Genomic DNA, 12,500 nt, shown 5'->3' with positions numbered 1-12,500 from the left:
CGTTACGGTGCCGTGAAACAGTACTTATTATGAACAGTAACCTGTTCATAATTAGAGTGCTGTCTGTAATCACGTAAACTTTATTTTCACGACCATAAGGCGCACCGTATTAAAAGGCGCAGACATGGTAAAACATACGCTAGCTTAAAACATACAGTAGCATGCATGCATGGATGCTAAAACAATGTTTTTAAAAAGCCAGCGGTAGCCAAACTGAGTTCGGTTGTACTTTACTGAAGTATTTAGCAATGTACTCAGCTTCGTCTTCTTGACTTGGCGAAGCTTGTTTTCCTGCTTCCCCCACATGCGAACCATGGCTTCGTTGATCTTGAATTCTCTCGCGGCTGCTCGATTCCCATGTTCCTCCGCGTAACTGATAGCTTCCAGTTTAAACTGTGCTTCGTAAGCGTGTCTCTTCGTAGGTGCCATTTTCGGGGGTCCTAAGCCAAACCGATGTTGTTTTGCACAATGCACACCCTGGCGCTACATACCTACTGGGGACATGGCTTTAGCGTCCTCCTTCACGCACCCTTCCCCCTTTACGTCCGCATGCTGTCCTCAGCCACGTCCGGTTTTCCTCTGAAGAAGAAGAATCACTTTTTATTGTCATGAACAAGCATGCATGGAGCAGGGGGCAGCTGAAGGGCCCGGGGAGCATTTCGGGGTATCAGTGTCTTGCTCAAGGACACCACAGCCGTGAGTCTGGGGGATGTTGGCGGATGGTCCAGTCGGGGTCTTAAACCTAGGTCCCCCACGGTGGCAGGCGATGATCTTAACCATTGGGCCACGGCTGCCCAGCCATATAAGCAGCGTGTTGGCAAGAAATGCGACCAGTCAGTCAAGCGGTAAAAAAAAAAGTAAAAAAAAAAGGTCAAGCGGAGCGCTCATCACACAACAACATATATAGATGTTGGAACTCTGTGCACACATAAGACGTGCCACATTATAAGGCGCCCCTTCCTTTTTGGAGAAAATTTAAGACTTTTAAGTGCGCCTTATGGTCGTGAAAATACGGTATTAGTTATTTAAATGACATTTAGGCCCACTGTAATGATTGATTTGTCCCGAAATCAATATAAATCAATCGGAAATTTGTGACCGAAACCTTGACTCTTTGGTAGTTTGCCAGTATGTTAGTTTCATTTGACGAAAATGTGATGTTTAAACAGGCCATTTTCAGATTTTTCAATGGCAGCGTCTGCTCGAGCCGTCTCATTCCTGACCACGCCGAGAACAAATTAATCATCTGATTTACATCAAACTTTACAGAAAACAAGAAAAATAAAATGTCATTACGTCTATCTACCTGTCGATCATGTCGAAAGCCTATGAATGTTTGATGCTGAAATTGAGGAACCTTTTGATCTTTGTAGGAAGTACGAAAAATAAGCGTTCATCCTACCTGTGTTTATAAATGCCAAGCCAACTTGTCTCATCTGCAACAAGGTTGCAGCTGGGACGTTGGCTGCACGAAGCAGAGGTCCCCTGCGGCTGCCAGATGTCTGCCTGGCTTTATGTTTGAGGTAGCGTGAGGGGCACCTCTCGCCCGATCGACTGCAAAGCAACGCTCAGACAGGCGAGGTGCGTTGGAAGTGATGATGATGTGTCCTGCAATTCTGATTAGTTGTCACCACAGCCCCTCTGGCTGGATGGCTGCTTGGTGTGGGGGGCTTCCCTCTCATGCCCTGTAGCTGCTCTCTGGGTCACCCCCCTTATTGTTCCCTTGTCAGGTGCCCCTCTCTGCCCTCCTTTCCACCAAACAGGGTTTCGCCTTAGGGCTGGGCAGGGACTGGCTACATTGTGGGCCTAGCGGGTTGGTCAGGGGCGTCTCCTGCAGATGTTTATAATTTACATAGCCACTCCCACCACATTTCAGTTGTACAGCCGGCTCCACGACCCTTGTCCTGCATGCTTCTCCTCCTGTCCTGTCCAGTCCTGTCCTATATTGTCCTGTCCTTCCCTCACAGGGTGTAGCACTACTGAACCGTACAACACTCGAATCCAATCTGTCATTGTACTAGTTATATAATGCCTTACCTTCCTCATCTTGTTTACAAGTGCTTTGTTCTTTGTTGTCTTCTTTTCCTATATTATTCAGTTTCCATTTCACTCTCTCTCATTTGTTTTTTCTGTCACACTCCCCTTTAAATACTTTGTTTTTGACTGAACGACTGTAATTCTCAATAGATATCCATCAGAATATAAAGAAACCACAGTGGCAGCTTAAAAAGTCCACTGTGACACAGTAAAATTGTACCGCCGTAAAAGAGATACAGATCTTCCTTTTTGCTTGACCTAACAGCAGAACATGACAATCAATAAATAAATAAGTGTTTGAGTTGATTCATTGTACAAATCTACAACAGCTACGACCCCCACACCTGCATCGCGCCAAGAGTGGATGCGCCACAAACGGCAAAGGAGGAAGTAGAAACGTGGCAAGCGCAGAGGTACCCGAGCAAGGCTAGTGGCTTAACCACACAAGCTGTCCCTCCATCGTGTTAGTCAACGTAGGCTCTCTGGACAACAAGCTGGATTACATTCGACTACTCTGCTCTACCCGGAAGACTGTGGGAGAGTGCTGCGTTTATGTGTTTGTGGAAACATGGCTTAACAGCAGGGTTCCAGATGACGCCATTCAGCTCGACCATCTAGCATGCTTCAGAGGGGACGGAACTCTCGCGGGAGGGAAGACTCGCGGCGGTGGACGACTGTGTGTTTTCTTCAATGGTGCCGGGACGCTATCTTGGTCAGTCAACACTGCTCACTGCTACTGGAGTTTATGGCTCTGAAGTGCCGGCCGTTTTATTTACCGAGGGAATTCACTGCCATACTGCGGGTGGCTGTCTATATTCCTCCAAACTCCAGCAATAACAGGAGTGAGGCACTAAATGAGCTGTACCATCAAATCAGTGAACAGCTAACAGCCCACCCAGATGCTTTCCTCATCCTAGCTGGGGATTTCAACAATGCTGACCCCAAGGCTGTGTTTCCAAAACTCTACTCAAACATTGACTTTCCAACACGGGTAAATACCACTCTGGACAATGTCTTGGACCCCCTGAGAGGGGCCTACAAGACCCTTCCCTTACCCCACCTCTGCGCCTCAGACCATCTCACTGTTATGTTATTGCCAGCTTACAGACCACTGGTTAAAGTCTCCCAACCAGTTAGGAAACAGGTCCGAGTGTGGCCAGAAGGGTCCCTTGAAGCAAGCCTTCAGGACTGTTTAGCCACCACAGACTGGACCATGTTCAAAAAGGCTACTATTTACCACTCCATCACAGACCTTCAGGAGTACTCAGACTATTTCTGCCTACATCAGCAAGTGCATGGATGATGCACGACCACTAAGTCTATCACTGTCTGTGCTAATCAGAAGCGATAGCTGTCGGGGGAGGTCTGAAGACAACTGAATGTCCGCAAGACTGCTTTTAGATCTGGGGATAAGGAGGGCCCAAGGAAAGCCAGAGCCAATGTCTCCCGTGGCATCATGGAGGCCAAGAGGGAGTACTCCAGGAAGATTGCCCACCACTTCAGTGACAGCAGGGGCACCAGGAGTCTGTGGTGTGGTATTCAGACCATTACTGACAGTGAACCCTCACCACAGACCTGCGACAGCTCCACCTCCCTGCTAAATGAGCTAAATGACTTCTTTGCTCGCTTTGAGGCATCACAACAGCACCCGTGCACACAAGACTCCACCCCCTCATGGTGACCAAGTGCTGACACTGACCTGGGACAGCGTGAAAAGATCTCTCGACAGGATCAACACACGAAAAGCCCCTCTGACCACCTGAACTCTGAACTCCTGAACCCTGAACTCTGATGCACACACACACACACACACACACACACACACACCAGACTCCAGGTCGCACCAGCCACTTTAGCAGCATTGGGTTTTGTCATCAAATTTATACATGTCTTATTTGCCTTGGTTCTCTGACCTTGACTCTGATGCAGTCCCACCTCCACCTTAAATTCCTCTGTCACACCTACAGCACACCTCACCACTATTCTGCTGCCCTCATGCCCTGTACTATTCTAACATACTTCTCTGCCACTCCAGATTTCTGCATGCAGTACCACAGTTCCTCTCTGGGTACTCTGTCATAGGCTTTCTCTAGATCTACAAAGACAGAATGTAGCTCCTTCTGAACTTCTCTGTTCCATCAACACTCTCAAAGAAAATAATTCATCTGTGGTGCTCTTGGTACTCTAACCTCGGCGTTGAAACCATACTGTTGCTCGCAAATACTCACTTCTGTCCTGAGTCTAGCCTCCACTACTCTTTCCATTAACTTCATTGTGTGGCTCATCAACTTTATTCTTCTATAGTTCCTAGAGCTTTGCACATCACCCTTGTTCTTAAAAATGGGCACCAGTACACTTTTCCTCCATTCCTTAGGCATATTCTCACTATTTCCACCTACCGTCCTGCTGTCGTCAAGCGCCGTGTTCGGCTGTGACATTATGTCACCAATAAAGAGGATAAGTTGACTTGTGTGCTTATTTTTATGATTATAGTTCATAATAACCATTACATTTTGAAATTAAGCCTCCTAATGTGATTTAACATTGTATAAGCCAGCGGCGTCAAACTAATTTTTGTCAAGGGCCACATTGTAGTTATGGTTTCCCTCGGAGGGCCATTACATCTGTGAACCCATATTAATATATGATGGCCTCATATTATAACACATACACTACAAATTGATGGATAACTTGTTTTGAAATCAGAAGCCAGTAAAACATTTCTTGTTCTACTATTAATCCATTTATTTTAAAAGGGGGATTGGTAACAAAAAATGCTTGCAATATCTTAATGTTATTAAAAGTGAAGACAATTTGCAGTTTTGGTATTTTAGCAAAATACATGAAGTCCACACACATGATTTGCTCTCGCGGGCAACGTTAAATGATCCGGCGGGCCTGATCTGGCCCCCGGGACTTGAGTTTGACACTTATAGTATAAGCTATCACTCCCTCAATTTGTTTGATTCCTTATGGCGCATCCATTCAACGTCTGAAAACGTCTGAGACGTCCACAGCGTCTGAAAGCTGAGAGATGGGCCTTATTATTCAAGTTTTGAAGCCTGATTTTATATACTTAGTGATTTTTATTTATTTATTTATTTTATTTTATTTATTTTCTTCATTCAAATTTGGTATGCTTGTTAAAATTACTGGGATCATTTCCTGCCGACACACTGCTTATATAGAGGAAGGCGGACGTGACAGGACAGCATGCGGACGTAAAGTGGGAAGGGTGCGCGTGACAGAGGATGCTAAAGACACGCCCCCAGTAGGGATATAGTTCCGGAATGTGCATCGGTTTGGCTAAGGACCCCCGAAAATGGCAACTATGAAGAGACACGCTTACGAAGCACAGTTTAAACTGCAAGCTATCAGTTACGTGGAGGAACATGGGAATCGAGCAGCCTCGAGAGAATTCAAGATCAACGAATCCATGGTTCGCAAGTGGAGTAACCAGGAAAACGAGCTTCGCCAAGTCAAGAAGACGCAGCTGAGTTTCCCTGGAAACAAGGCGACGCCGCCCGAGTTGGAAGACCAACTTGAGCAATGGATTAATGAGCAAAGAACAGCCGGGAGAAGAGTCTCTACAGTCACCATTCGACTGAGTGCAATAACTCAGAGTTTGATGAAAGAACTCCAACCGCTGGACGTCGGTGTAAACAGCTTGTATGTGTAGTTGTGTGTTTCATTAAATATACCATAAAATTCCACTCTGGGTCGTATTTTGTGTGTTCTGAATTTAAGTAAACCTCTGTAACCTAGGACTCAAAATGTCGTAGAGTGTAGCAACTTCCAGATTATGAGACTGATTAAAAAGGTTAGTCGTCATTTCACCTAAAGTTAAACTTGACATGAGCATTGACGTGGTGCCCTTTTCGAGACATTAGTTTGATTTGAATCAAACTAATGTAATTAAATCAAAATTACCATAGACCGGAAGGAACGCAAACGTCGCTCCCGGTTATTACTTTTCCTAAATGAATTACAAGTCTTATTTGATATATAATCACTACACTACTTTGGGTTTTCATGAGTCGTCAGGATGTTTACACTTAAAAGGTTTGGCTGTGGGATCACCAAAACTGCTGCTTCAAGACAAAATAGCAGTCACAATTTACTATTGTCTTTATTTTACACTTTTAGCAGGCTTTCGTGCTTTTGCGTTGAAGGCAATTAGGGTGATTTAAAAAATACAAGCAAAATACATGTAGTGAATATACTGTTTATGTAATGAAAATATCTTTATCTTCGGGCACTGGAGATTTCATATTCATTAAGTGATGGGACCTCAGCTAAATGGAAAACATTTTCTCCTGAATAGGCAGTCCCACATATAGCAGACCTGTTTGCCAAAGTCCAAAAAAAGTGCCCCCACTAAGTCAGGGAAGAAGAATGCAGTTTTCCTTATCCTTATGTGTAAGCATGATGAGTCTGCAATGACTAACCATCACACTAGTCTTAATTTTGTGTTATTACTCGTCGTCCTACTGCAATGACCTATTTTCTCTGCGGAAATCTTTCTGATCTGCACATGTTTGATAAGACAGTTCTGTCATCAAAATATTATAATTTGCAAGATGCCTTGAACTAGAACTTTAAATTTCACATTATTAACCAGTATTTCCTCACTGCGGACAGTGGGGATGTCGATAAGTCTCAAACTATCAAAATCATTGTAATTCTTGTATATTTAAATTTGCACAATTTGTCATCACTTGACACGTTAGCTTCTTTTGGCTTTACTCATTTATTTTGAGCATGTTCCCAAAAAGTAGATTATTAGCTCAGAGAGTAATGCAGTGTTAAACTGCAAGTTCTGTCTCAAGTGCGTAAGTTTATAAATAATTAATTTTAGAACTACAGATCAATTATTTCACAGCAAAGTACACTAATGCCTGACTGTGATTAGCTGGTGATTATTTCAGTTTATACACAGCCATCCAAAGTCAACTCCAGAATTGGCTCCAGTGTGACCCTGAACGGGACAAATTATATATAAAATTAATGGTTGGACACACTCTCAAGGCATGTTTCAGCTGTTCTTCACTGTGCATAATCCACTTAACTTCATTTTAGAACAGCTGCTGCTTCACAATTGTCTCAACTTTGAAAAGACACAACTTTTTAATGGCACTCACTTTGCCACTCATCACCTCAGAGCGAGAGAGACTCCTCACAGTTCCATCATGACATTAAATTTATTTCTCCCTATTTGGTCAAACTGATCACGTAAGCCTGATTTATCAAGATCCCAAATAGCGAGTGCTGAATTGTGTTTTCGCCCTTATAGATAACGCGTGCTGTTGTTTGGCGTGCTTTTCATGATTTACTACGATTGCCATCTCTTACTTGGATTCAAAACAGTGGGCCCTAAATTGCGTGGTCATCACTCTTAACAGATTGCGCATACTGGTAGCCACAGGTGTAAAAAGGGCTCCAAGACTAAACAGTGAATATGAGAGACCAGAGTTATTACTACTTGAAATCTCTTCCAAGCAAACTACGTCAGCACAACGTTCAGTTTTTTTGTTCCTTCTTTCTTGTTGAATTCAAGTAGTGTAAATCTTCAGATAAGCAACGAGTTCTGTGGGGATGTCGGAGCAGTTTGTATCTGTAAGGCCACTTTATTAGCCAATTGTACATGACTGGGACTCTAGCCCGGCTTTTCATCTGGATCGTTATGGTTTTGCACGCCGGCATCCCGTGTCCTGTATTTTAAAGAGGGTTTGTGCTTTCGGTACCTCTAAGGCTTTTCACCACGGAACATTTGAGGGCTCAACCACAAAATGAAATTTGAAGTGATGGAATTGGAAGTGGAAAAGTGAAACAAATATATTACAGAAAATAAATTGATTATCCCGATACTTTTGGGGAAGCCAGCAACTGTATAAAAGACATGCCTTGTTTGATTTAATTCGCCCCGAGTTCCCGAGTGTATGTGCCCATCCTGCATAATATTGAGTTTAAAATTTGGGACAGCACATCTGCTTTGGGAGAGCGCAGCACCAATTGATACAGTGCACTGAAATGACAAAGACGTACATAAATGCAACAAAATGCAGAGTCGAAAGGAGTTTTTCACAGGTGATATTGACAAGAGCTTGTTGAGGACTCAAATACAGTGCACCAGACCACAGGAATATTTGGAATTGACTTATACTGAAATAACTGCTATGAGTCCAATAACAAACAGGTGAATAGCAATGCAGTTAACTTGAAAGTCCAGCTAAAGAGCAGTTACCTTCAAAGTCTAGATAAAGTGTCTCTGAAGATTGGGAAGGAGTTTGAGGCCAGGTCTTGTCATGGTCTGTAATCTTTTTTTTTTTTTTTTTTTTTTTTTTTTTTTAATAAAATAACACTACAGTGACTTGCTCAAGGGAACATCATAATTACAGTTTAAAGCAAAATGAAAATTTTCTGTAACATGTATCTACTCAAAGGAGAAATTGTGTAAAATAAAAAAAGAAATTGTTCTTTAATAGTATTTGTTTTCTTATAAATTGCCGCTTTAAAAAGCTGTTCAACCTGTCATGCTGAATTCATTAGCATCAGGACAGATACCGTAATTTCTCGTGTATAATACGCACCCCCCCCCCCCCCCCCAAATTGTCAATATGCGCATTATACATTGGTATAGGGGCAAATGGGAAAAAAAAAAACTTTTTATAAATGTATGCCGCCATTTAGTGGTTATGAAAAAGCTGTACACTTTCTTTCCAAAATGCCACCGACACCTAGTGGTTATAAAAAAGGTGTCGTCTACACTTTCATTCCAATATGACAGGGGTACATATGACTGCATATATGTACAGTTGTGCTCATATGTTTACATACACTGGCAGAATTTGTGAAATATTGTTGTTGTTGTTTTTTTAAATATGACGGATGACTGAACAACAACCATCCTTAATTTCTTTATGGTTATGTTTTGTTTAATGATAATGCTTTTCTGAAATGCTTGACCGTTTAATTTGAATCCATTATAAAAAAAATGTGTTTCGCCTGGTCCTTCATGTTTTCTTTAAATAATTGTACCCATCTTGGAAATTCTGCCTGGGTAATCAAACATGAGCACAACTGTATGTTTTCTAATTTACTAAATAAAAGTAGGGCTGTGAATTTCTAAATAAGAGCAACTAAATTAAAAAACGATTAAGTGTTCAAACCAAGTACTTAACTTCAGGATAATTCTTTGAACAAAAAACTAACAAAAATACAGAAAATACTTCATTTTGATCATATGGGTAGAAGCAAAATCATGCATTGTAAAAATGCACTACACGTAGGTAGAAGAAAATGAAAGCTCTGAAAACATGTCCTGACACAAGATGCCAGCATAGCATCTCTGTTTGTCCACATTTATATGAATATAAAATCCATTTAATTTGGAAAAATGTGCCCCACACTACTGACACACAAATAATGAACCATTGGATAAACATATGTGGTGTGCAGGAACAACAAGTGCATACACTGACCGCTTCCGCATTGTTGCTTCTAAAATTTCTTCTTCAAGGCATTTTAAGTGATGTTGCAAAATTAGTTGCAATAAATTATAATATAATTTTATTGGCTATTCTATTTATTTCTTTGCACATTCAGTTCATCAACTTTATCTCTGGGTGTGTTGTGACAGATTTCAGAGGAAGCGTCCTTGCTGATGTCCAGCCCCAGATTGCTGCTCCCTGCATCAAGTGTGCTTTCACCTGGCACTCCCTTGTCTGTTCACCATCAGATCCAGCTGCTCCAACAACAGCTTCAGCAACAGCAGCAGCAAACACAAGTCGCTGTGGCACAGGTGGGTTTGCTTTAAACATACAGCTTTAATTTCATATTTGACTGGCCCAGAAAATGTGATACAATCCTTAATCAATTTATTTATGTAGCTCTTTTCATCCATTAAAATGAGATAAAAACATAATTAAAAAAGCAAGAAATATACAAGAACCCACCCCTGCCATTCCCACATATAGACACAAAACATACCCACACAAACAGAAACACCCGCACATACACACACACACCACATATTGATTAATAGTGTAGAGACATGGCAAGGCACTGAGGATCCTGGGTGAGGAAAGACAACTTGTGGGAGCCATCCACACTGAGAAGTGCCACAGACCGCAGCCACAGTGGATGCCGCCACAGGGACCACCATGACCTGGGTAGAACAGGATGGACTCTTGACATTGCGCAGAGCCCACCACTCACCACACAGGCCAGGGGAAACTGCAAGATGAGATTCCCAGGGACAGACCAAACACACCTACCAGCGTGGAGTTTTCCATGAGGAGAGACTGGAGTTAAAAAGTTAAAGACTAAAAGACAATAGAACAGGATTTTTAAAAAAAACTGAAGGGAAATAATAAATATAATAAAATAGGATAAAAATAATGAAGAGATGAATAAATAAGTAATAAATAAATGTCTAAGTAAATCAAGTGTGAGAAGCTCTGTCATCTGGGATGAAGTGTTCACACACACTGGGGTAGACCCAGGACACGCTGGAGAGGCTGCGTCTCCTGGCTGGCCCGGGAACGCCTGCTGGATGAAGTGGCTGGAGGAAGTGGCTGGGGAAAAGGGAAGTCTGGGCATCCCTGCTTAAGCTACTGTCCCCATGAACCTAACTTGGATAAGCGGAGGAAAGTGGATGCATGGATGGATAAATAATGAACAACTCTTTTAAAAGCTAAATGAAACAGGTGACTCTTCAGCCTCCTTTTAAAAACATCAACAGTCGCTGGCAGGCTGTTTCAAAGGCTCGTTCTGGCAGGCTGTTCCAAAGGCTCAAGCCATAGTGGCTGAATGCGGCCTCTTCATAAGTTTTTGTTCTGTCCGTTGGAATGATTGAAAGGCTGGTGCCAAAAGACCTCAGGACCCATGAGGGTTGAGATGAAAACAGCATATCAGATAGCTATAATGGCTCAAGACTGTTAAGACATTAAAAAAAATTGTAAAATAACCTTAAAATCAATCCTAAAACACATGGGGAGTCAATGCAGTGATCTGAAAACCGATGTAATGTTTTGCCGCCCTACTTGAATCTAATTGCACACCTCTGAAGTTATACACCTCTGCAGGATAGTTTAAAACTGGGTGGTTTAGCAGCTGTCAACAGTCATTTACACTCATATTTAAACTCAAATTCAACAATTTAAAAATTAAACTACTTTACCTGTCCTTCCCCTAATTATGATTATTAAGACAATTAAGATTTTCCACCCTGTGCCTTTTTTTCTGTCTGCAGAAACCCCATTCATATCACTATTACAGTGTTGTCTGGGTACAAACACCCAGTGGAGTCTAAAGTGAACACACTAAAACCCTATTGTCATAATATGTCAATAAATAGCGTCTCCTCATGTAATTCAACTGATTGAATTAATGTTATTTACATTCAAGGTGACATAAAACGTTTTACCATTCATGGCATACCCAAGCTGCTTGAGCTTTATACGTTTATACAATGATGACATTTTTCCACTCACACCCACATACTCCCATCATCATTTATTGATGTCTGCAAATCACTTTTGCTCTGTAGATTTTTTTTTTTGCAATTTTTTTTTGTTTTTTGGGGTGGTGGGGAATCAATTTTTTGGGGTGGTGGGGAATCAATAATTCAATCAACAAAAATTGATGACACTTGTAAAAACGTGGAGTTTAATTTTTTTAATCAGGCTAAAGTGGAAAAAAGGTTCCCCAAAAAATTAATTAGGCAGAAGTTACTGTTTTATGTGGATATAAAATGTCTACATGCCCCTGTTCAAATGCCAGGTTTTTGATATGTTAAAAATAAGACCAAGATAACTCGTTGAAAAACCTTTTTCAACATGAGTGAGACCTGTAACTTGTACAACTCAATTGAAAAACAATTAAATATTTTCAAGAGGGAAAGTAAAAATAAACAACTGAGAAATAAAGTTCAGATTATCTAATAGGCTTTTCCTGCCTTTTTTGTTTTGTTTTGCTTTCTATCAGAAGCCTGCAGGTTTCGTGCTTACACTGACTGGTATTTGGAACTGTACATAGTTCCCTCCACCTTGACGAAGCATGATGCTGCAACCACCATGCTTCACTGTATGTATGGTGTGCTTTTGATGATGAGCAGTGTTGTGTTTGCGCCAAACATACCTTTTAGAATTATGGCCAAAAGGTTTTGGCTTGGTTTCATTCTTTCATTGGACCATATAACATTTTCCAATGTTCGTTCGGGAGATTTTAGGTGTGTTTTTGCAAAATGTAGGCGAGCTTAAGATGTTTTTCTTTAGAAGATAAAGCTTCTATCTTGCCACCCTACCCAGTAGCCCAGACTTAGGAAGAAGATGGGAGATTGTGGTTCCCCAGACATTCCTGCAACTCCTTCAATGTTGCTGTCAGCCTCTTGGCAGCCTTTCGAATCAGTTGTCTTCTTGTCTTTTAATCAAATTTGGATATACGTCCATTTCTTAGCAGGG

The 12,500-nt window shown here is 41.7% G+C and overlaps 1 protein-coding gene across 6 annotated transcripts in view; it reads left to right on the top strand.

Moving 5' to 3' along the window:
• LOC133406105 (carboxyl-terminal PDZ ligand of neuronal nitric oxide synthase protein-like) overlaps positions 1 to 12,500 on the top strand; it is a 137,089-nt gene that overhangs the window by 68,390 nt on the left and 56,199 nt on the right. For 5 of the 6 annotated variants that reach the window (XR_009769026.1, XM_061683410.1, XM_061683411.1 and 2 more), the window contains one exon: positions 9,677 to 9,838. Coding sequence is in view for 5 of the 6 variants with exons in the window: in XM_061683410.1 (XP_061539394.1) it covers positions 9,677 to 9,838 (162 nt within the window). In the remaining variant the exon portion in view is untranslated. The remainder of the gene's footprint in view (positions 1 to 9,676; positions 9,839 to 12,500) is intronic. The other variant, XM_061683412.1, reaches the window with a different exon arrangement.

The sequence above is a fragment of the Phycodurus eques genome, chromosome 8, assembly GCF_024500275.1.
Source record: "Phycodurus eques isolate BA_2022a chromosome 8, UOR_Pequ_1.1, whole genome shotgun sequence".
NCBI lineage: Eukaryota > Metazoa > Chordata > Actinopteri > Syngnathiformes > Syngnathidae > Phycodurus > Phycodurus eques.
The sequence above is the reverse complement of the archived record's forward strand: the minus strand, read 5'-3'. Positions and strand labels throughout refer to the sequence as shown.